Raw genomic sequence first — 25756 nt, 5'->3', positions numbered from 1 at the left:
TTGGTAACGTTTATTTGTTGTGTATTTATTTTTTCACCATTTTATTTATTTTTTGGCTTTGTTGTTTATTCTTGAAAATCTTTGTTTCAATTGTGATATGACAGGTATAAGAAATGTTGTTATTCTTTTTTAAAAAGAACTTGTAGCGATAAACAAAACAAAAACAAATAAAAATAAATAGTTGCATACCAATTTTGTTCATGCAGTGCATTCCGTTAAAAACCAATACTTTTGCATGCATTGTTCATACCAAATCAATCAGACATTCAACTATTAGTTTGACGAGAAGGATCTTGTGGAATTTTTAATTTTGATTTCAAATCATGTATTTTCAAATAAGTTTTCGTTATAATACCTTTACTTTATATATCATTTCAAAGAGTGTTTTTCGCTCTATCTAATCGTTTAAATTATAATTGTTTTAAAACAATTATGTCTTTTCAGAATGTTGAATACAAGATGGAAAAAAGCAAATTTCCATAATTTTCTTATTTCAATTCAAGCTAGGCTGAAAAGCTGCTGAAACAGCTCACGGTATCAATAAAGTATTTGGCCCAAAGAACCACTACTGAATGCACAACACAATGGTGGTTTCAGAAATTTTGTGGTGTCACGTATACAATGATTTTCAACCATTAGATAGAGATTAGAAAGACAAAAAAAAACTTGATAAATAGGTGCCTCACGAATTAAACGCTGTTATAAAGTGTTATTTTCTCTTCTTTTACGCAACAGAAATGACTCGTTTCTTAACCGGGTCGTGACTTATGATGAAAAATGGGTTCTTTATGACAACTGTAAAGGCTCAGCTCAATGGTTAGACGCTGACGAAGCTCCACAACACTTCCCGAAGTCAAAGTGCACCAAAAAAGGTCATGCTGACTATTTGGTGTCTGCAACTGGTCTCATCCATTAGTTTTTTGAATGCAAGCAAAACCATTACGGCAGTGAAGTACTATGAACAGATGGATGAAATGCATCAGAAACTTCGACAACAACACCCAGCATTAGTCAACAGAAAAGGCCCAATTCTCCTCCATGACAATGCCTGATCGCACATTGCTAAACTGACCCTGCAGAAGTTGAATGAATTTGGCTACAAAACTCTGCATCATCTGCCATACTCTCAAGACCTCTCACCTACCGACTACCACTTCTTCAAGCATCTTGAAAACTTTCTGCGTGAGAAATGCTTCAAAAACCTAAACGATATCAAAAACGTCTTCAGCAACTTCATCGTCACCAAAACGCAAGATTTTTACGTTACTGGCGTCGGCACACTTGTTTTGCGTTGGCAAAAGTGTGTTGATTCTGATGGTGCTTATTTTGATCAATGAATTTTTGTCTGAGCTGAGATACGTTCATCTGAATTTAAAAGTTAAAAACCACAAGAACTTTCTTATCAACCTGATACAATTTATAAAAACCCTTCTGGAGTTTAATTTTTGTAAAAGATAAATAAGTAATATTTTTATATAGAACTTAAAAGATTGAAAAAATATACGTTTACATGAAGTATATAAAGGAAAAATAACTATAAGCGTCCGTGCGTGTATATACAAATAGATATACACTACCAGGCTGCCCAACATTGCATGGTCATAAGATATGCTTAAATATGACATTTTATCTTATGTAGAATGCCTATTTATTATTATAAATTCTCTATTGATTATTATATTGTACCTAATATATGGTAGTGATATCAAAAGTAAAAAAAAAACATGACTTAGATGCCATCAGCTAGAATCAAAACCAAACCATACAACTCTTCAGCCTCTTTCTTTAGCCTGAGCTACACCCATACACCTATAGTTAAAAAAATAAAGTTATTTAACCTATGAATGTAGATTTGTACATGTAAACAGGTTTGGTCAAGTACTCCCGCCATGGTCAACTGTTTTGTTTTTAATTTTGACCCCTCAGCAGATATCAAAAGTATGCTACGGGTACAAATAGCCTATATATCAATTTCCTAATCTGTACATCAAATATTCAGAGACGAATTTGGTAGAGACTTTTTGCATACATGCCGAATAGACCGAACAGACCAGGTCACTTAAGAATATATATGTGTGTTCTAGAATGTTTTCATCTTAAATTGTACACAATTATGTGGAATGCAGAAATTACGTATAAATAGAATTCAGCGTAAGAGTGAAATGAAGCGAATCATCTAATAAGAAACCATAAAAAATGAATACGTAATTAACGCTCAGTTTTAAAAAGAATATGCAAATTAGTTAACTTTCATATAGTCGCTCGCATATCCATGACTGAGTATATTAAAGTTTGTTCTAATAAATTTTAACTAGTAAAAGTAGGCTTTTAACATCAATGTCAGCGCAAGAAAAATATTCAACTTTATAGATAAAGCTATATTATTCCAATAAATAATTATACTTTTTAAATACTTACAGATATAAGTGTTTTATGCTTATGCTATCATCAGTGCAGAAAGTGGTAATTACTGCTGATTGTGGGACTCAAATCCAGTCAACAAAATCAACAATGGCTTTGCTAGTGTTGTTCTCTTCAGCCAACAGGAATTAAAATTTATATGGAAGTGAATTAAGATACTTATGAAGCCATGGAAGTAGATAAGGACCATAAGCGTATTCGACAAACAGGAAGTTTGGAATGATGCATGCAGCTAATTGACCACTTTATTCACAATTCACTAAATAGGGCTCAACTTTAATCTTAAAGGGGCATTATAACTATAATATATATATATATATATATATATATATATATATATATATATATATATATATATATGGTAAACAACTGATGATCCCTTAAAAAATAAATTATTGGTATTATAGTAAATTCGAGAGCTAGTTGATGCAGTGATTGCAGGTGATTAAATGACTTGCTGACTAGATGGTTTTCTAACGAATGATAAAAAATATTTTTTTGTATAGTTTTAAAGGTTAAAAACTTCAAAGACTATATATATATATATGAAAATAGAATGGAGGTGGAAGGACCTGAATACTCAACGTTTCACCCAATTTATGCGGGCTTTTTTAAGAGGGATGGTCATTGACGAGAGGGTCGGAAGATTTGGGACTATATATGATGATGGGGGAGAGCAGCATGTTTTCTTTATGTAAATTAGATGTCTATATACATATATACATTTTATGATTAGAGAAAATAATAAATTAGAGTAAACTAGCGTAGTGATTTGAAAGATTACGTCTAAAATTGAAAAGTAATAAAATAAATTGATAAACTAAGACGAGAAAATTAATTGGGCTAAAATATCATAGAGATTTAAAAGATTGCGTCTGGAAATATAACCGTGATAGATTAAGTAAATAAAATGAAACGAGATTTTGAAGGAAGTTTTTAAAAATTACAGACAATTGAATTGGGATAAAATAGCGTAGTAACTTGAAAGATGGCATCTAAAAATAATAGAAAGTGATAAAATGGCATCTAAAATAGACAGTGATAAAATAAAATGCAGTAAATAAGTAAAATAAAAATAATAAAATGAAGTGAATCATGAATGGTTTTTTTTTTTTATTTAATTTTTAAATTAATTAATATATATATGATCATCCCCCTTGAAAAAGCCTGCATAAATCGGGCGAAACGTTGAGTATTCAGGTTGTTCCACCTCCATTCTATTTTCATATTGTCGGATTTAATCCAGCTTAACAATCTAATATATATATATATATATATATATATATATATATATATATATATATACTAAAACTTGCTGCTATGGTTTCAAATGATCTGAAATAACAGCAAGGGGATACTTGATTCCAAATATTTCTCATATGTTATACCTCCCCGCTTTTGGAAATAGGGTATGATTATGAATATCTCCAGCATCAAATAATTCATATATACACTGTGAAATTTACTTTATTTATGGAAACCAACGAGGGGAGATATAACATGAGAAATATTTGGAATTAAGTCTTCCATTGTTATTATTTCAGATCATTTGAAACCATAGCAGCAAGTTTTAGTTTCCCCTCCATCAAGGCCAGAGGTTTTGGAGGCAATATCAGATATTTTGTAATTCATATGCAAAACTAGGAAAACAAATGACTATGATTGAAACATTTTATGACTGTAAAAATGTGTGCCAAAAATAGGCTCTGGATGATGGATAATCTCTTCAATGTGCGATCTTGAGGGCTAATGTCACATAGTCCACTACACAATTCAGGCCATTACCTTTCCAACAAGCCTTCATTTGTTAAATTCTGATCAATAGTTACTGAGATTTGGAACTTATAAAATTGCCAAAAAAGGTGGTATATCTATATATATATATATATATTCTCTCATTCATTGCAACATAATCACACCTTTGCCTTTAAACAAGCAAAAGTAGTTAAATTTATTTCAAATAAACTGCGCCGGAGACTTCTTGAATCTGCACTTATCGCAAATTCAAGCACAATTAAACATATAACATAGCACCATTAATAAGTAAACTTTTATTAAAAGAACATTATTTAACTGTAGACTGGTTAACCTTCTCAGACCATTCAAACACCCCCTGTAATAATTAATACATATAATCTCAATCAATAAATTACATAACAAAAAAAACACTCATTTCATTTCTGTTACAAACCTATATTTGAATTTCAACAGATAAATTTTTTTTTTTCCAGTAAGAATATTAACTGCGTTCATATTTTTTAAAATTACATTAACGACTATATGACGTCATTAAAATTTCCCTCTCTTTAACAGCGCCAGCCCCCCCCCCCTTGAATTTCCAATGTCTTTTTCCATTTTTCTAAATAGAACTGCGTCACACTTTGCACGGGAAACATTTTCAAATATTTTGTACTGGTATTTTTTGTTTCTTAATCTCATTCATCCAGAGGAAGTCTCGAAATAAAGACGAAACGTTGATGAACACATAATACGGTGTGTTCCTTTTTATTTCTCTATTTTGTCGGAATACTATTTCCATTATTTTAATCATATATATATATATATATATATATATATATATATATAAATATGGATATATCTATACTGGTAGCCAAATTGAATATTGAAATGCTCATATCTTTGGTTCTATGGGACAAAACTACATGAAAATTTGCAGGCTTTACGAAGATTATAAGACTATTGTATGGTTAAAATTTTATGACATTTGGTACAAAAGAATCTATATTTTGAAATCAATAAATATGCCCAAATTTGCTTACATTTGTATACACAGTGTCCTGCAGGCCAGCTTCAGTTTTGCTGCTTCCGTTGCCTCCTCTGTGGTCTGGCAAGACCACTAATATATATAATTATTACTATAATAATTTTTAATACCTACAGGTACTAGTGTTTCATCTTTTCGGGAATCATCAGTGTAAGGAGTTAGGATTACAGCCGGGCGGGAGATTTGCACCCAGCCACGAAGCCACCTTTGACTCCATTAGCAAGGAACAAACCACACGGCCAATGTTAATCGCAAGAAATACAGTTGAAATTTAAACATTATTAAATGTCAAGACGTCTATCCAGAGTGATATAATGATTATAACATCATGATTTGCACATGCAAGCTTAAGTGACTGACTTACATTTCAAATTCAAAGTGCTCAATAATAACAGAGTTCTTAAAAGCGCTGACATGATTACCACTATAATAATTTTTGATATATATATATATATGAGCAAACAGTTAATAAAACATGTTAAAAAACACTTTGAAATGAGTTAAAAACATATTTAAATGAAAAGGAAACACTAAATAAGTGGATAGTCCTTAATCTGCAGGGTTTCGAAGAAATACTTTCCTTCACATCAGGGGGTAGGAATTAGCAAAATGCGGGATCGGATTTTGCATGCAAAAGTATTTGATGAAACAACAAGCAAGTCAAAGATCTTACTTGATAACAAAAAAGTGAAGCAGAGGGAATATGGTGAAGAAAAAGGTGATTTTATATATATATATATATATATATATATATATATATTCCCTTATGTTTTAATTTTCTAAACATTTTTTTATGAAGATGAAGCATCCTACTGGATGCCAGACATTCACCCACTATTTCAGTCACTCCAATCAAGAGATCATTTTAAAATTCTAACCATCTTTGAGTGCAATTGCTTGCATTTCTCTTGCATTCAGTTCACCAGGTGTATTTGTATTACCTTTTCAGGAGTCCGGTTGCTCCTACAATTACTGAAATGATGGAGATCTTCCTAAGATTCCAGTTTCTTTTCATATCATACATAAGTCCTCGGTATTTCATTATCTTCTCCCTCTCACTTCTGTTGTCTTTAGGGACACTTACTTCAACTAGGGTTGCTACTTTCTCTCTCTTGTTCCATATGATTATATCAGGTTTAACAGCTCCTCTTTCTAGGTATGTAGCTGTAGAAATTTTATATATATATATATATATATATATATATATATATATATATATATATATATATATATATATGGTTTAAGTTTGCTAGCAAATCAATTAGATTACTTGTTATTTATATATACTAATAGGGCCCGTGGAAATTCCCCAGAATGAGAAATATATTTAATCAACAAATGTCTTGATGAAGTTGATATTTTTCTGGACAGCGCAAAAAATTAGTTTTGGGACAGAATAACCAATAACATACAGCAAATATGAGTTTATTAACATTTCTATTAAAACAGTGTTGATTGTGTTTTAATTATAGAACTGACTCAAATGAGATAAATTAATAAGCACGAATAAATACTCAAAGTAATATTGTGTTACATAGTTCAATACAAATAATAAAATCACATTGTAAAGAGACAATCCCTAATTAAATCCTTCAATCCAGCACCTTCTGACAGATAATGTTCTTCCTTCTTTTGCCCTGTTTCTTTCAAATGTTCACTTTTTACCCTAACATTTCATCGTCTTCTTTCTTCGGTGAAGATATGCTACATGTGAAGATATGCTACATGTCGAAATTACTATGAGTTTCTTTCTCACACTATTACAACAATGGTAGTATATTATTATTATTATTATGATATCCAACAATAACACTACATCAAAAGGAGGTCACTCTCATATTCTTGTATTGGATATTTTAAAGCCAAATTTTGCAAATTTGGCCTTTTTTTTGAAGCAGTTTGGCCTTCAAAAATTGTATTTGGCCTTTTTTCAAAACATAATGTAGGGACTAACTAAGGAAGGTTAGTTGTTTTTGTATTATAGAAAATACCATAATACTTAGTTTGCTGCACCTTATTATAGAAAATTTCAGCCAGATCAGCCCAGTAGTTTCCAAGAAAAAGTGAAATGGACAAATAGACAGACTAAGAAAAATATAAGCTATATAGCAAAGAAATAGGAGTCGTTATTGGCCTTCTGTGTATGTGTGTGTCTATAGAGAAAAGGACGCACAAACAAATAAGAATATCTGAAGAATGATTGTCTCACCCGCCATAAAAAAATCTCAAGAAACAAAAGGAGATGACTCAACAATAATCCATATTTATTAGATTTATGTTGTAATGCCTACGAATTCCTATTAATCACTTTGAAATAATTTTTTTATTTAAAAAGAAAACTGATTGATCGATTTATGTGATTTTTGGGATATAATATTTTTGTTTCATTAGGGGTACGTGCATCATACAGATTTTTGTTTATTTTTGTTTTAGGAGGAATTCTAGCCAAGAACCAAGATCTAATAGTGTGATAGACTTAGTTTTGGAAATCTTATCGCAGAAAAATGATCAATCTGAGGATAGGTATTATATATAAAAAAAAAAAAAAAAAAAATTAAATGAAAAAAAAAAAAAATGAAAAAAAGAAAAAATTACAACAACAAAGGACTACTTCAGAACCAAGCGAGGACACTAATAACAAAAATCAAAAACCTGAAAACATTCCACTAATTGAAATCTTTCTAGCGAATAAATTACCAGTCCAAGGATAGGTATTATGAAAAAGAGTTGGTTTTTATTTAGAATTCAACCTCATTAAAAAAAAAAAAAAATGTAGAAAAATCTGTTATTGTGACAGAACAAAAATGTTATATTCCAAAAATCACATAAATTGTTCAAATAGTTTTTTATACATAGAAAATATTTTGACGGACCTGAAGACCCCCCCCCCCATCTCTATTTTTTTTATTTTCATCTTTTCTTTCAATTTTTTCAGCAGATTATTATCAAATGGACACTTGTTTACCAGATTATCAAAGAAAGAAAAAAAAAGGAAAAAGTCAATATTTAAATATTTGTAGGAATTGCTCAATTTCTAATGCAACGTTCTAGTTAATCGATCATCCATTTAAGAACAACTTTAAGTTTCTAGGCCAAATTTCATGAATTTAGCCTTTAAGCCAAATTTTAAAAACAGGTAAAATTCGCAAAATTTGGCTTAAAAACATCAAGTTGTTCTAAAATGGATGATCAATTTACTAAAACGTTGCATTAAAAACTGAGCACGCCCTACAAATATTTAAATATTGACTCTACTTCTTTTTTTTGATAGACTAGTGTCCATTTAATAATGTGCTTAAAAAAAATCGAAAAAAAGACGAAAATAAAAAAGAGGGGGGGGGGCAGGATTCTTCAGGTCTGCCAACGAGTTTAAGTAATTTATGGTATAGTCTAGATATTACAAGACTGATTTTAAAATATCAGTAGTTTGAATTGAGTTGTCTTCTGTTATTAAATATGGTGGATCAAAAAATCTCACTCATAAAATTTGATTTTCTTAGTTAAAAAAAAAAAAAAACTACTTGATCAACTTTTTGTGATTTTTGGAATATGACATTTTCGTTCCATGATAGGCATGCACATCATAGCGATTTTTCTGTATTTTTTCCTTTTTTTTTTTTTAAATTAGGTTGAAGAGCCAAAATGTTTTCCATATTTAGAAATCCCCTTAAGTAAAAAGACAAAAGAAAAACAGAAAAGAAATGCTACAATAACAAAAGACTACTTCCATACCAAGCGATGCCACTAATAAAAAAAACAAAAAAATCTGAAAACATTCCACTAATGTCGGTTTGTGTCCAGAATTCCTTCTATATTAAAAAACAAAATTTTTTAAAAAATCTGTATGATATATATATACCTGTGACAGAACAAAAATGTCACATTCCAAAAATCACAAAAACTGATCAAATAGTTTTACTTAAACCAAAGAAAATCAAATTTTTTGAGTAAGCAAAAAGGGAGAGTCCCACATTGCCATTTTGAAGAAACAAGGGCAGATAACTCCACGATAACTCAATCTTGTAATGCCCACGATTTCCCATTAATCGCTTAAAGTCATTTATAAATGATTTTCTTTATAAAAAATAAAACTACTTAACTAATTTATGTGATTTTTGGAATATGATCTAATTGTTCTGTCATAGGTATGTACATCATAAGGATATTTTTATAGTTTTCATTTTAAATGTAAGGGGAATCCTGGACAACCACCCTAATGTCTAGAAAAAAAAATGTGAGAAAGGTGAAAAGGAGAGATGATTGTGATTAGGTGAAAGTGAGGCTATATCATATGCATGTGAAGAGTGAGAGGGGGCAGGAAATGGAGGAAGAAGAGGGTGAGGAGATTGATCCTTGCAGGAAAAGTGAAGAAAGAAAAAAAGAAAATGAAAAAGAAAAAGAAACAATAACCAAAGAAAATAATTTTGATCTTACTTGCAATTTGTTGCTGGGTATGAGGAATACACGTACAGACATAGCATTTTGCAACCAAATACTCTCTGTCCAGGTGGAGTACTCACCCGAGAGCCAATCATAACCTGAGGAGAGAAAAAGAATAAAGTGCAGACATGAAAGAAAAAGGTTTTTTTTTTTTTTTTTTTTTTTTTTTACACTAAATAAGGTTTCTGATAATCGGGTGGGAGGCGAAAGCCTTTCATCAAAATTTAGATACCTTCGATTTTTACAAAATATTAACAGCAGGTATTTGATATTGATTAATAAATATTCTTATATTTCAGTTTCTTTTGAACATTTTAAATGGTTTTAGTTGGCATAATAATATAAGTATTACTTCTCCTTTGAAACATTTCATTAAATTTGATCCATCGTAATTAGACATCAATTAAACAAAATTCCCTGAATTTCGGAAGATCTTTAAGTTTAAGCCTTAAATGTCTAAGGCTTAAGCTCAAGAATAAACTGAAATTCAAGGAATTATGCTGAATTGTTATCTAACTGCAATGAAAATCTGAAATAGTTTGTATTTTTTTTTTTTTTTTTTTTTTTTTTACAGCAAATCAACGCTTTTTTGTTATTTAATGCTGAATCCGGTTATTTTGGTCAACGTTTTTTATGCTTCAAGATTTGTTTTATTTTCAAATATTTATTCATGGTGTTTGATTTGATTGTTTTATAGCATATCAACCCCTTTTTTTTTCGTTTGGTTGTTTTGTAGAGGAAAATTGTTGTTTTTGTATTAGCTTTTGAGAACATGATTGAGTTTTTCAAAGGAAAAGGAAAAAACAAAACAAAACAATAATATCAATCTTTGGTGCATTTAAGTCAGGAAACCAATATCTTCAGACAGCCTGATCTTGTAGCATCAGAAATTTGAAATGTTTGAATTTTCAAATGAGATGTTGTACTGACATTGTACCCTCTAAAAACCTTTCAAGAAGCTTACCCCGCCTCCTGAAATTTGGGGAATATTGATTGTTGCCTAACATCATTTCACAAAAAGCAGAGATATCTGAATTTTGATGAAGCTCCCCCCCTACCTCTTTTGCATAAAACTAAATTAAATTAAAGTCTATAGTTGAGCCCCTTATAAAAGTTCATTTTTTATACTATACTATTTTCAAACAGAATGAATTTAAATAGAATCATTACAGAGCTAAGTAATAATTGTAATTAGGGTTTATGTTTAAAAACTTAAGTTAAAATTCAAAATATTGGTTCAGCTAACGTACTTCCTAACTTCTGGCATGGCTACTATCGGAAACGGTGAAAAGACAAATCAGTTCCTTCGCTCTTTTTCTCTCATGCCTACATCTCCCCTGTACATGTACACTTTTTTTTAAAAATGTTTTTTTCCTGATTATTCTTTTTTATTTAATAATCATTGAAAAGTTTTCTCGGTTTTATTTTAAATAAGAATTATTGACATTAGCTTTTTTTTTTTTTTTTTTTTAATTATTGAAAACACTTTTAAAAATCTTTTAAAACTATTTTGGGAATATTATGTATTGGATATGTTTTTTTTAATGATGTTTGAAATTTTGTTATTTTGATTTCAATAATTCTATTTTTATACTTTCATAAACATATATTTATTTTTTAAATGAAAAATTTTTTTTTTTATAATTTAAGAAACATATTTTTCATAAAATTTAAAATAAAATAACATTCATTTCTTTTTATTTTGTTATTAAAAGTGCAAATAATGAATAATTGTGTTATTTTTATCTGTATAATTTTGCTAATTTCTATTGTATACTTTTTAATAATGTCCTTTTCTTATATTTTATTTGAATAAATAGCTTCACAATGGAAATACTGAAGAGCAATAAAAACAAAAGTGATTTGCCTTATCACCACTTCCGGTAGTAGCCACACCAGAAGTTAGGAAATATGTAAGCTGACTATAATCAAAATATTTTTTCTTAACATTGTATGATGCGGTTATTAATATTAATAATAGAACAGTACAGCATAATCATGTTGACACACTGATTCTCACTAAATCAACAAAGTTAAGAAAAAACAAAAAAACTTAATGTGATTAAAAATGGCTTGTTTTTGCGCACATTATATATAATATATATTGGTATAATGTGTGCAAAAAGAAGCTATTTTTAATCACATCGGCTGAAAGTCCCTTGAGTGTCATTGATATTATCAGGCTATCGCCTATTATTTCACCCAAGAGTTTTAAGGCCTTGGCAGTTGTTTCTGTCCTTATAACATAGGAAAAATGTTAAAATATTTTTGACTACTAATGGCGGTATGACTCCAATGATTTTGACAATCATTTTTATAACCACAGTTATGACAATCAACCAATCAGAAGCTTCAAATGTTATAAAAATATCGAACTTTGGATTCAATTCAGTTTGCTGTCAAACTCTGTCTCGAAATGATTGAATCATGACTACATTGATTCTTTGCCGCCATCTTTGTTATTAAGAATTACTCAATACTCGAGATCGTGACTGCATTGATTCTTCGCCGATTTGATTTACTACCGCCATCTTTGTTCAACATAATGTCTCAACACTTAACGCTGAACCTGGCCAGTATCAGATGGGTGACCATTTGGAAATACTATGTATGCGGATATGTATACCCTAGAGAGTTGAACGTCTGCCATGAACAATTGCAGGTCACTCTTGGGCAAGGTGTAATACCTGTTAACCACCCTCTGATATTCCAGAAGGTTACCATACAAGGTTAAGATGATGCTTCTCAGCCGTGGTGAAAACAATCCATCTAAGAGAAGAAAACGTTGATGAAAAAACAAACCCGATAGAGCCTATTAGCCCCGTAAGCCAATCTTTTAATGATGGTGCCACACGCAAAAAACGAAAGAAAAAAAACAAACCCTGCTTCCAATTTGTTATGAGCCAACATGGAAGTAGCAAGGCTCTGAAAACTGTCATGAGAATGCTTACATCGGTGTGTAACTTGGTCTAAATGGAGATAGCAAAACATAATAGAACAGAAAATGTTAATTTACCATCAATAACAAAAGCAGGGGAGACAGCTTCGCTGTAACGAGTCGCGGCCACTAAACAGAAACCTTCTCGAGGTTTACCACTTCCTTGCATCCAGTGAGCTTTTTTAGTCTGTTAAACAGAAAAAAAAAATCATCCAGTAAAGTTGAGACAATTCTCTAAGATATAAAAGTGAAAATTAATTAAAAAAATAATAAAATAAAATAAATAAATACATAAAAATAAAAAAAATTAAAGAAAAAGTTACTATTAATTGAAATAAATGTCTGACCGTGAACAGAGCCAAACTGGAAAAGAAGTTGATGATAAAAAATATAATGCAGCTTTCGTGTACAGAGCTATATCGATCAAAGAAATAGGGGCCATTTTATTCTTTGAGTGGAATCCACTGTGAAAAATTTCCCCCACTCTTTATCTGTACCTAAATCAAAATGTGGATTCCATGAACAAAGATTCTTTCTTAGAACTGCACGCCTGTGGAACTCTGTTCCGTCTGCCTGCTTCTCACCGGACTACAACTTGGATGTCTTCAAGTCCAACGTTAACAAATTTGCAATAATCCTTATTTTTTTTTATTTTTTTTTTTTTATTACATTTTCACCCCAAACAAGGCAAATTGCCACTTTGGTGTAGGGGGCTACTATCAGGGGCAACAACGACTGGGGTACTATGTAGGGATTTGGGCAGCAAGGTGTCGGTTCACGTTACACTTGAACTTCTGCACGTCAGTACTGTTGGGGAAGCAGGGACCTGGAATGGAATTCCAGAGTCTTGCGGTTCTGGGGAAGAAACTATTGGAGTAAAAAGCTCTTTTACATCTAGGGACCTCTACAGTGTGGGGGTGGGATCTAGTAGCCTGTCGGGTTTGTCGAGGGTGCTCGCGTCGTGGGGGCACAAGTAATTGCAGTTCATCAGAGCATTCACCACTAAAATACTTGTAGAACAGGCAGAGGGATGCAACATTTCGTCGATGGGACAGAGGCTGAAGCTTAGATGCCAGTTCAGGGCCTATCAGATTTGCGACTCTCTTTTGAACCTTGTCAAGGAGCGAGAGACTAGTAGCAGATGCACCAGCCCAGATGTGGCAGCAATACTCCATACATGGGCGAATGGTGGCCTTATAGAGGTACAGGATACTTTCGGGTGTTAGTAGTTTTCTAGCACGGTAGAGAGAGCCTACCTTTCTTGCAGCGGCCCTGGCAATGCCTTCAATGTAATTGTTCCAACTCATGTTTCCTGTGAACGTTAGGCCAAGATGGACTCTCAGATAAAGAGTCGTTGGCCATTGCTATTGGTGGTAGAGAGGGTTTCTTGTAATTATTGAATGAAACTAGTTTAGTCTTGGCAGCATTGAACGCGACCAACCACTTTTGTCCCCATTCCACTACAGATTGGAGGTCTTCCTCTAGTGTTTCTGCCATTTCTTTAGAAATGTGTTCATTCGTCTTCCTGTCGTGTCTGCCTTATCCCTGAGTGGCTTCCGGGCCTTGGTAAGTGGTGATCACTGTGTAAAAAAAAAAAAAAAAAAAAAAAAAAAATCTGTCTCTTGGATGCGATATTTTTAATTTGCAATCAGTAAGGTTATTCTGCTAACAAATGTTTAGCAACGTGCACCTTGTACAAAGTTGAAATGGAATGAAAAAAAAAAAATTGCAACTGTCTTTATTATATACTAGCCTGGGTTCCTGGCGTTGCCCGGGTGTTTGGAGGTGTGTGTTGAAAAAAAAAAAAAGTGGTAGTAGGCAGGCAGGCTTGAACCTGTACTGCGAAGGAGAAAAAGAACGTTAAAAAAAAAAAAAAAAAAAAAAAAAGTGACGTCTTTGCTGTTGCACCCATCGCCAAACTGGAAGTGACAAATGTTTAAATTAAGGCTAGTCAATCGAAAAGAGGTGATGACTTTCGAAAATATCGGTGAAAAAAGTGACCTCTCCCTGTAGAAAAGTGCCCAGTTGAGAATGAAGAAATTAATCTTCTTAGCCAATTTTTTGATATCTGCCATCTGAGGGGTCAAGCTTTAAAATGATACACATCTTGTGAAAATCCGTCGCCTCTGTCAAAAGTTTTAGACATACATACATACATACATACATACATACATTTAAACAGACAGGTGAGATTTATCTTATAGATAAGATTTTCTGGTTCTCGTCCTGAATTCCTCCTACATAAAAAAAATAAAGAAAAATTTGTATGCTATACATATCTATGATGAAATGAAAATATATTCCAAAAATCACATAAATTGATCAAGTAGTTTTATTTTTATAAAGAAAAATCATTAAGTGATTAATTGAAATTACTAGGAATTATAACATATTTGGTAAATATGAATTATATTTGAGTTATTTCTCTTTGTTTCTTGCCATTTTTTACAAAATGGCGGGCGAGATCGTCAATCTTTGGATACTTGTAAAATTTGATTTATTTTGTTTAAAAATAAAACTACTTGATAAATTCACATGATTTTTGGAATATGATACTTTCATTTAGTTACAGGTACATATGCTATACAGATTTTTCTTTTTTTAATATATGGTGAAATTTTGGCCAAAAACCTGCTTTTAGATATAATGAAAATAAAATTTTGGTTTGGAATACAGATTCACACTCTGCTTGTTTCTAATAGCAACTGACTTGAAACTATTAAACACAAATGAATAAACATCATCTGATAATATCCTGTACATCTACAAAGCCACAATTTTCTAACACATGGATTATTGTTGCCACATCTGGGCTGGTGCATCTGCCACTAGTCTCTAACTCTCAGGTTTCAAAAAAAAAAAAATCTTCCAACCTAATAGATCCTGCACTCTCGGCCAAACACCAACTTCTATCCATCATCACAATGAGTCTGTTTTTGCAATTACTTTAATGGAATATGCTCTGATGAACTCGCAGGACTCCATACATACTCCAGATTAACCAGACAAGCTGTAAAATTCCACCTCTTCATTGTTGAGATGCCTAAATGCTGGAAAGCCTACTACTCTAATAGTTTCAATGTTTGACTTACTAAACTTTGGACTTTCCTCCCTGTTTCCTGCTTGTTTGACTGTACTAACATGCAGAAGTTTAAATGTAATGTGAACAGATATCTCGCTGCCCAACTCCCCACAGTCCCCTGTTAGATGTGATCCCAAATAGTAACACCTTTACATCCAAGTGACAATATGCCTTGTTTGGAGTATAAAATACACACACAAGTGCAGCCCGACTCTTTTTTTTTCTTTTAGGTTTCATATGAGAGCCAAGCTTACTTATTTCTTGATATTTAACTTTATTTTGGTTATTTTCAAAGTTGTTATGCTATTGCCAATAAAGGTAAGTTTTTGTTTAATGGCACATCAACCCTATAGGTCATTTCATGCCATGAAATGTGAAGAAAGTATTCTTCATTGAGTCTTTAGGTAATAAATTGTTTTTAATTAAGACTTAGTATTTCTAAGTCTTTTTCCAGGGTTTTTTTTTTCCTTTCAAATGTGTTCCAAAAGTTTAAATTTTCTTAGAAAATCTAATATTTTATAAGGTTTTCCAAATATTGCTTGAAGGTTTTGTTCTTTGAAATATTTCACACAAATATTTTCATATTTTTTGCATTCCATTAATATGTGGTTAATGGTTAGTGGATGCTGACAGGTTCTACATTGGGGGATATCTTCTGCTTTCAGAAGGTATTCATGAGTTAGTCTTGAATGACCAATTCGAATTCTGGTAAATATAGTGTCTAATTTTCGTATTCGTATTATGGTCCTATCTTGTCCAACATTCAGTTGTATTTCTCTAAGTTTGTTGTTTAGTTGTTCGTTCCATAATTTTTGCCATTTGGTTTTTATATAGGAGTTGATTTTGTTTTTCCTATCCGTGTATTGTATTCTTATGTTTGATGGAGTCAAGTTTGTTGCGTCCTTAGCCAGTTTGTCAGCTTCTGAATTTCCTTTTCTGCCGACATGACTCGGTATCCATGCTAATATTATCGTTTTATTTTCCTTTACTTGGTGTTGGTATATTTCCATAATTTCCAGGATGTACGGATGGTTCATGTTCCTTTCTTTCAATGCCATTAAGCTGGACATGGAGTCACTGAGATAAGAAATTTATTCTCGCTAGACTCTCGGACTAATTCTAGAGCCATCTTAATAGCCTGCGGTGTATATAGAGGCATCGTCCGGTAATCGGACTTGCTTGTGTGTATTATGAATTTTTGCTGCTGCTCCCACTCTTTCAGTTATTTTTGAGTCATCTGTATAGATGGTTTTGTATGTGGAGTATTTATCCCTGAGTTCTAGGAATTTGTTTTGATAGGTTTGGTAGTTAGTCTGTTTTTTAGCTGTTTTAATAGTCATGCCAATATATGGTTCTGTGATTGTCCATGGTGGAGTATTATTAATTGTATAAGTTTGTATGTTTTTTGGTTCTTTGTATCCTTCTATAATAGCCTTTTTAAGGCGATATCTCAGGTTTAATAACTGTAGGTTTGCTGGTATAGAAATCTTCATACATTGATGTATATACTTTTTTCATGAGCAGGATTTTCTGGTAGACTTTTAAGTTTCAGTGTATATTGGAGCAAGAGTTTTTCCCATCTAAGGTGGAAAGGGAGTTCATTAGCTTCTGTGTGCAGGCTTTGAATAGGTGATGTTCGGAAGGCTCCTAAACAGAGCCTGAGTGCTTGGTTTTGTATGGGTTGAGTTTCTCTAGATATGATTTCCTTGTTGAGTTATATATAATGCAACCATAGTCCAATTTAGGTCTAATGAGTGCTCTATATAGTAGGAGCATGGTTTCCCTGTCTGCTCCCCAGTTTGTGTGTGATATTATCTTTAGTACGTTTAATGCTTTTTGGCATTTTTTTTAGTGCTTCTATATGTGGCTTGAAGTTAAATTTGTTATCCAGGATCATCCCCAGATATTTGGTTTGCTGTACCATTGGTATTGAATTGTTATTAATTTTTAGTTGTGGGTTATGATGATATCCTCTTTTTTTGCAAAAGTGCATGCAAACTGTTTTGGTTTTTGAGAAGATAAACCCATTTTCATCAGCCCATTTTGTTTAGGCATTCCTGTAATTTTTTTTCTATTGTTAACATATTAGGGGGTGAATAAGTGATTGAAAAGTCGTCTACAAAGAGGGATTTATCAATGTTTGTGGTCACTACTCTACCAATACTCTTGATTTTTAGCAGGAAGAGTGTAACGGATATTATACTGCCCTGGGGCACTCCCATTTCTTGTTCATGCACTTCAGATTTTTCTCCTCCAAGGCACACCCTAAAAATACAGTTTTTAAGGAAATTTTGTATAAATATTGGCATCCTTCCTCTGATTCCCTGGTTGTGCAGGTCCCTCATGATGCCGTTATTTCCATGTGGTGTCGTATACTTTTTCTAAATCAAAAAATACTGACACCACATGGTGGTTTCTGATAAGTCCATCTCTTATGTAGGATTCCATCCTAACCAACTGATCCATTGTGCTCCTTTTTTTCCTGTAGCCACATTGATGTTTGTCTAATATCTTATTTTTTCTAATATCCATACGAGACGATCGTTTACCAGTCCCTTCATGGTCTTGCAGATACAGTTAGTTAGAGAGATAGGGCGATAATTTGTTGGATTCGAGGGGTCTTTGTCAGGTTTTGGGATTGGTATGATTGTGGACTCTCGCCAAGCGTTAGGTAAGTAACCCAAGAGCCAGATATTATTGAATATGTTTAGAAGAGTATTTAATGAAGATTCTGGTAGTTGTTTCAAAAACTGGTAATGGATTTCATCTGGTCCGGTAGCAGTATCTTTGCTTCTATCCAGAGCGCTTTTAAGTTCGGATATTGTGAATGGTAAATTATATTTTTCTGTATTGTTTGAGGTGAAATTCAGTTTTCCTTTTTCTGCTTCTATTTTGTAGTTTTGGAATGTTGATCTATGGTGTTTGGGTGAAGAGTTTTTGTTTAGTTGTTCAGCAAGTAAGTTTGCCATGTCCTCTTTTTAAGTGCATTTTTCACCATCAGGTTTTTTTAGGTGTATAGTGGGGTATTGGATTTGTTTCCCATTAATTTTCCTCACCATGTCCCATACTTTCTTGCTTTATTGTTTTATTATTCAACTTAGATACATAATCTTGCCAGGTTTCCCGTTTGGCTTTTTTGGTTATTTGTCGTGCTTTTGCACGGGCTTGGCGGTAAATTTCTAAATTTGTTGTGGATGGATTTATCCTGAATTTTTTAGGGCTTTTTTCCGTTTCTTGATTGTTTCTTTACACTCTTTTGTGAACCATGGTTTATGCTTACTATTTTTCTTTGAAGTTTTGGGGATTGTCTCTTCTGCTATTTTTATTAACCTTTGAGTGAATGTTGCTACTGGGTCAGGTTTCTGAAGTATTTCATTATTTGTGCTTAGCAGATTCCTGAATGTGGACCAGTCAGCTCTCTTTAGTTACCATTTTGGTGCTCCATTTTCTATTGTGGGATTGTTTGTTTTGATAATTGGATAGTGGTCACTACCACACTGTTCTTCATGGATGTCCCAATTAAAGTCCATGTAAATTGTTGGAGAGCTGAGTGTTAAATCTATGGCTGAGGTTGTTCCTGTAGGTGGATGTAGGTAGGTGTGCTTGCCGTTGTTTAGTATACATATGTCTGTACTTTCTAGTAGGTCTTCTATTATTTTTCTGTTGTGGTTTGGTTGTCTGTCTCCCAAAAGATGGCTGTGTGCATTAAAGTACCCCAGGATTAGGAATGGTGCAGGGAGCTGTTCAATTAATCTCTCTATTTGAGTTTTCCCTAGTTTATATTTTGGTGGAATGTAGATCAAGCAGATTGTGAGAGTTTAGTGTAAGGTAGCTCTTACTGCTACGGCTTGAAGTTCTGTATTTAGGTCGTTTCTCGTGGGGTATTGCTTTTTTTAACATAATGGTTGTACCGCCTATTGGTCTATGGTCTATGTGTGAAAGGTTGATTTTATTGTATACTTCATAGTGTTTAAAGGATAGTTTGGAATTTTCCTTCAGTAGAGTTTCTTGTCAACATATGATATTTGGATTGTATTCTTTGATTAATTGCTGTAGTTCTTCATAGTTTGGCTTCAATCCTCTACAGTTCCATTGTAGAGCTGCTATGTTCCTAGTTTTTTTATTTTGTTCTGCCATTTTTATTTATTTCGGAGTGTAGGCTTGCTTTTGTCCCTCTGATGTTCCATTGTTTTTGCCTTGTCTTCTGTTTGGACTTTTATTTTGGTTCTTTTGTTTGGGGATCTGGAACTAGAATTAGTATGGGACTTTATGTCCGTTTTGTTTTGGTTTTTCTTTTGTTTTGATCGTGATCGATGGGGGGGTTTCTTGATTTAATGTTTCTGTTTGTTGGTTTGGGTATTCTGTTTCCATTTCATCTTCAGATTCAGTTTGATTTTTAGGAATTGGGGTTCTAGTTCAGAAGTTTGAACAGGACCTTATAACTGTTTTGTTTTGGTTTTTCTTTTGTTTTGATGGTGTTAGATAGGAAGTCTCCATTTCATCAGGTTCCGTCAAATTTTCTAATTTTTGTTTTATTGGTTTATTTTTTGGTTTTGAGAAAGTTTGTTCTTGGAGACATTGGCCTTTAAGGGGGGGGGGGAGGTTTGGGTTCGGGAGGAGACAAATACTTTATTGAGTTCTTTTTTGGTTTCTTGCTTTAATTTTTCCAGTTTTTGAGGAGTATTTTTGTATTTTTAAGTTTTTTTGAAAGTTAAGTTCATTCGGTTCTAGCTGTACCAGTTTTTCAATTATTTGGTCGTATTTATCAGGCTGGTTGGTGGGATTTGTTTTTTCTGTAATTTTTGCATAACTTTTGTTTTTTATAACTCCTTCCACTATTGTTTTCGCTTCTAGGTAAGAAATATTACGTTTATGTTTTGTGGCTAGGATTTCTTTTTCAATTTTCCACCATTCACAGTTTTTGGAATAGGCAGGATGCTCGCCTTGGCAGTTTGTACATTTGGACTCGCGAAATTCTTGTTCATTGTGACTTACTTCTTTAGAGCCACATTTAGTGCACGTGGGATGACCTCTGCAGAATCCCTATGGTGACCGCATTTTTGACATTTGAAACATCTCAGAGGACCTGGGATGTACATTTCAACTGGTTCTATGGTCTAGCCAAGTTTAATTTTAGATGGAATTTTTGGAATTTTTTAAATGTGATAATATAAGTGTGGGTTGGTATTTTCTCTGAGTTTTCTTCTGGTGAAGCAAGTGATAGTTCCCGGCTTCGGATAAATCCTTTAGATGGATTTAGTTTATTGTGTGGGGTGACTTTAATGTTAATATTATGGAAAGTTTTCATGTTTTTTAAATTTAAGCTTTGGTTTATTGTTTCAATTTCAATTAATAGGTTACCATCTCTTGTTTTTTTTTTTTTTTTAATCATTTTTGGGTTTATTTTCCTGCTTAGCACTTTTTCGATGAGAAAAGGGGATAATTTTGTCATCGGTGTTTCATCTAGTGATTCTATTACATAGTATTTAGGAAAGTCTAAGTTTTCCTCACTTTCTGAGTCCGATAAAGCATGTTTGGGTTTTTTGTTTTGTTTTGACATAATTATGGATAAAAGTTTCATTACCCGTGTTCCCCACCCACCTCGGAGCCTGATATTGGGACTTGTCAAGGGGGGAAACCCATTCGCCTTGACAGAGTCAGGGTTACACAGGCAGTATACTCAGTCAAGTAAGAAATACCGAGTATCTGTCATTACCCAATTTTCACTACTCAAATCTAGCGTGAAAAAAGTTGTGATTGCAGCCATGTCGGGATTTGGTTCTACACTTTCTGCTGATTGACCCTTGGCCGGCGCTTTCAAACGTCTGCTTTGGGGTGAAGTTTTGTTGGTTTTTATGATTTTGTTTGAGAGGATTTCTTTTATTGATTTTAAAATTCCCAGTATAGTCCAAACCATTGATAGTAGATGTAGGGCTTAATCTGACCAGCCGATTGATCCGATCGGGCCCCTCCGACCGCCCGTCTAACCGAGGTAAGGGCCAAAGTGATGTGTTGGGAAGAGGAGGCTTATAAACTTATCCTCCAAGACCTTCAATCACCAGGATTCCATTCCAAGGTGTCACGGGTCGCCACCCATGGCCAATAGGGACTTTTACTCTCTGCAGGGGGGGGGGGCAGGCAGTCGGTGTATTCTAATGCCCCACCGACAGGGCCTATTGTCAATAAAACTGAATATATTTTTAAAAATTTAAAAGAATAGAAGTTAAAAGAAAGGCTTACCCCATTTGACTTGGATTTACATTGACTCTTGGTGACATTTTCAAGTTTATCTCCAAGGAAATATGACAACATTGTCTCCGTAATGTACGTCAAGGGTTTGATGTTATGCTTGACACTTACATACAAATTCATCTCTGGAATTTTTTCTGGAATAAAAAAAAAAAAGAAATTTATATAATAAGCAAACGCATATGTTTTCACCTTTCACACATGTCAAAAAAAAAGAAAGAGATGATTTTGGTGAAATTATGATTGGTGATTAACCCAGCTCCAACTTCTGTCCCATCACTACAATATCACATATGTGCGCCTGTTTTACAAGTACTTTAATGGAATGTGCGTTGACGAACTCATAGATTTCTTACCTCCTCGATGTACATACTCCCAACTAACCTAATAAGCAGCAAAATCCCACCCCTTCATTATTGAGTTTCCTAGATGCCAGAAGGCCTTTTGCTCTAATAGTTTCTTCCCTCAAACTGCTAGACCTTTGAATTCCTTCCTTGTTCCCTGCTTCTTTGACTGTACTAACATGCAAAAGTTTAAATGTAATGTGAACAAACATCTTGCAGCTTAACTTCCCACTGTCCCCAACAGGTAGCCCCTTATGTTCTAAGTGAAAGTATGCCTTGTGACATTTTCAAGTTCATCTTCAAGGAAATAAGACAATATCGTCACCTTGATGTTTGACACTTACGTACACATCTATCTCTGGAATTAATAAAAGTTAGCAGAAATTTATATAATAAATTAAGGAATTTCATGTTTGTATGTACGTTATCACCTTTCACGCATTAAAAAGAAACAAAGATCATCCAAGCAGCAAAATGGTGATTAATTAGATATAAGCAAGGTAAAAAAGTTCTGCCCTTGCCTACTTCAAAATGAATTGTTCTAAAATCTAACAGAATATCTGTTATAGTGATAAAAAGGGGAATAACTCTAATGAAAGTTAGTTCTGGATTACACCCCTTGAAGACTGGAGAGTTCTAGAGAAGAGACTAGCAAGATGGCGACATCGCCGAGCACTCAATATCATTGTATAAATAATTTAATGTTTCTACCATGAATAAAATGGGGTTTTACTAAAAATGTCCGACCAAAATTATGCTTGATCAATGTACGACTGACTGCTCCTATTGTTTGTTATATAGAAACAATGTGTAAACAGAACAGTTTGCCGCCAATTTTGTGTCCGTTTACAAAGATTAAAATCACGATATACACATTACTAAACCTTGTGCCTAGAATACATATTCAAATTTTGATCAAAATATATTACATGATTTTGATTCTAAAAATGTTTAACATTTAAGTCTTGAGCTAAAAGTGTGTTAATAAGAAACTGAAATTCAGGAAATTTTGCTTAGATGCACGTTAAATTAAATACAAATCCGAAAAGTTGAATTTTGAAATAGGAGGCGTTACAAATACCCACCCCAACAAACAAACATATAAAAAAGAAAAGAAAAAAACAACAACAAATAAATTAATTAAAAACAAGCAAGCAGGGTCCCCCTCCACAAGTGAATAAATCCGTTCTGGCAAAAGTTTACTTTCATCATGACTAATGTTTGTGCAAAATTTAAAAAAAAATCCAAGGCATGGTTATTAATTGAGAAAAGTGGGAATGGACGAACGCGAGTGAATTACTAGGTCCGATCCTTTCTTTGTTGGGGGACCAATAATTATTTGTTAAAATAATTTGGAAAGAAGATTATGATTTCTGTTTAGAGGAACTTTGGAGGAATCTTGAATTTGTGCTGAACGGTCACACCGTTGATGCGGAACTTTATTGTTAGTAACTTAATCACGTCTAGGGTCATACTAAAAATGTACATCTACTTTATGTCCATCTAATTGCTGCTGCTGATAATGATTATGAAGCAACTTCGTTTAAAGCCACTTCCAGTGTTTGCCAGTGGAAATTATCGTGTGCTATTTAAAAACTATATATTATCTTTGTTAAAGAAAATACAATAATGTTCAGACAAGTGATCTTTTCCTAAGAATTTTTAAAATACAATAACAGATCTGCATAAAATAAAATTAGAATTATATTTAGTAATTTACACTAGTTTTTGAGGATTCAAAAAAAAAGAAAAAAAAAAAAAAAAAAATCGAGTTTTCGATCATTCGCATGCTCATTGTTTTGTTTTTCGTTAAACATATTTATAAAAAAAATGCTTTTGTTTTTTCAGAATTAGGGAAATATTTAAAAAAAAAATACAAGTCAAAAGTATAAAGAAAAACACTCTGACCTACAAAAATGCCCGGACAGTCCCATCGACATTTTCAAGTACAGGCGCCTCGGGCAGCTAGCAGTTATCTAATGCCTTTCAAAGTATTCTAAAACGGTTTTTAGTCATATGTCAAATATAGAGAAAAAAAAAAGCATAACGGAAGATTAGGTGACTCGGTGTGAGCAAATAAAACGCTATTGTTTCAGTTTTTTTCTTTTCCTCCCCCACTGTTTTGTGTTCGTTTTTTAGTATTATATTATAATACTTATAAAAATATATTACTTTATGAAATGTTTATTTATATTTGGCAAGGTTGACTTGAGATGTCCACAAGATAGCGGCCGTGAACGAATGTAAAAAAATGGAAATGGAACGGAATGTACATTTAAGTGAAACGAGATTATCTAGGGTTTAGGTGTTAATACCATGCAAACGGTAAATTTGCGACGCGCTTGAATATCAGATTCATTGCCAGTGAAATCATCATCAGCAGCAATTAGACGGGCATAAAGTAGACATACATTTTTAGTAAGACCGATCACATCTATGATAAGCTGGTTGAAAAGTACCCAAGTCTATTAACTCTGAATTTTGGAGTTTCTAAGTGATGCTCTCCTGGAGATTGAAGGTTTCATCTTAGTGTAAGTAAATACAATTGCAGAATACTTCGGACTTCTACCATGTCATGGTTGACTGAACGAGAGCATGCTACCGCTGTGGATTAAATAAAGTGTACTGTTCAAAATTCCGTGCACATTTCAGGGTTCGATAGAAATAGTTTCAAGTTCAACAAGATATACCTGAAGATGGTTGGCAGTTACATCAGCAAAAACATTTAGCCAGATGAGCCGAGTAGTTTCCAAGAAAAAAAAAAAAGAAGACTTTTCTGTTTATTCAAGGTTTTTAAATTCTTAATGGTGCTTTAATATTAATTCCCATACTTTTAAACAAACGCATGATAAAAAGCTTACTAGAGAGCTTGTTTACACCTCATACGTTAACAACAATTTGTTGTTAATTTGCAGTTTTTGATTAACTTGCTATTTTCCTAAAAATAAACGCATTCTCCAAGTGAATGGATGTCTGGCCACGTGTTCTTTTTTAACGGACTTTTCAAATAGTCATGCTAATTAGGTGCCACCTAGTGTTGAATATGTGGGTAGACAATTCCATTCAAATAAAGTCGGGAATGATTAGAGGAAAAAAGTATATACATAAACAAAAAAAGTTTGCTTTCTTACTTCAGTTATGCATGTATTAATCTATTTATCTATTTGTTTTTCTTGTACACTTTCCCCTCCCCTCAAAAAAACTATTGTTAAAATTATTATTGAAATTTATTGTGTTCGACACTACCATCTATGGCAACACTTCAAAGGCCATAAATGACCAAGATCTCTGATTCTCTCCCCTCTGATCTTGAACACGTAGTACAATGGGGAAAGAGGTGGCTGGTTAATTTTAATGCATTTAAAACCAAGCTTCTATCATTCTATCAATGCTCTGATCCCCATCTGGCATCAATTGAAATGAATGGCTCTCGTCTTGGGGAGGCTCAATGTTTTGACAAGCTTCTAGGTCTGATCTGAAACAGAACATGTACACCA

At 33.0% G+C, this 25756-nt stretch overlaps 1 protein-coding gene across 2 annotated transcripts in view; it reads right to left on the bottom strand.

Annotated features, from left to right (window-relative positions):
• The window catches only part of LOC145278075 (nicastrin-like), a 118877-nt gene that overhangs the window by 28782 nt on the left and 64339 nt on the right, over positions 1-25756 (bottom strand). For both annotated transcript variants that reach the window (XM_080130328.1, XM_080130327.1), the window contains exons 12-14: positions 21907-22052; positions 12663-12771; positions 9641-9744 (exon numbers count right to left, since the gene is read on the bottom strand). In XM_080130328.1, the coding sequence (XP_079986454.1) occupies positions 9641-9744; positions 12663-12771; positions 21907-22052 (359 nt within the window). The remainder of the gene's footprint in view (positions 1-9640; positions 9745-12662; positions 12772-21906; positions 22053-25756) is intronic.

The sequence above is a fragment of the Euprymna scolopes genome, chromosome 6, assembly GCF_053919585.1.
Source record: "Euprymna scolopes isolate OS-2025 chromosome 6, ASM5391958v1, whole genome shotgun sequence".
NCBI classification, from domain to species: Eukaryota; Metazoa; Mollusca; class Cephalopoda; order Sepiida; family Sepiolidae; genus Euprymna; species Euprymna scolopes.
The sequence above is the reverse complement of the archived record's forward strand: the minus strand, read 5'-3'. Positions and strand labels throughout refer to the sequence as shown.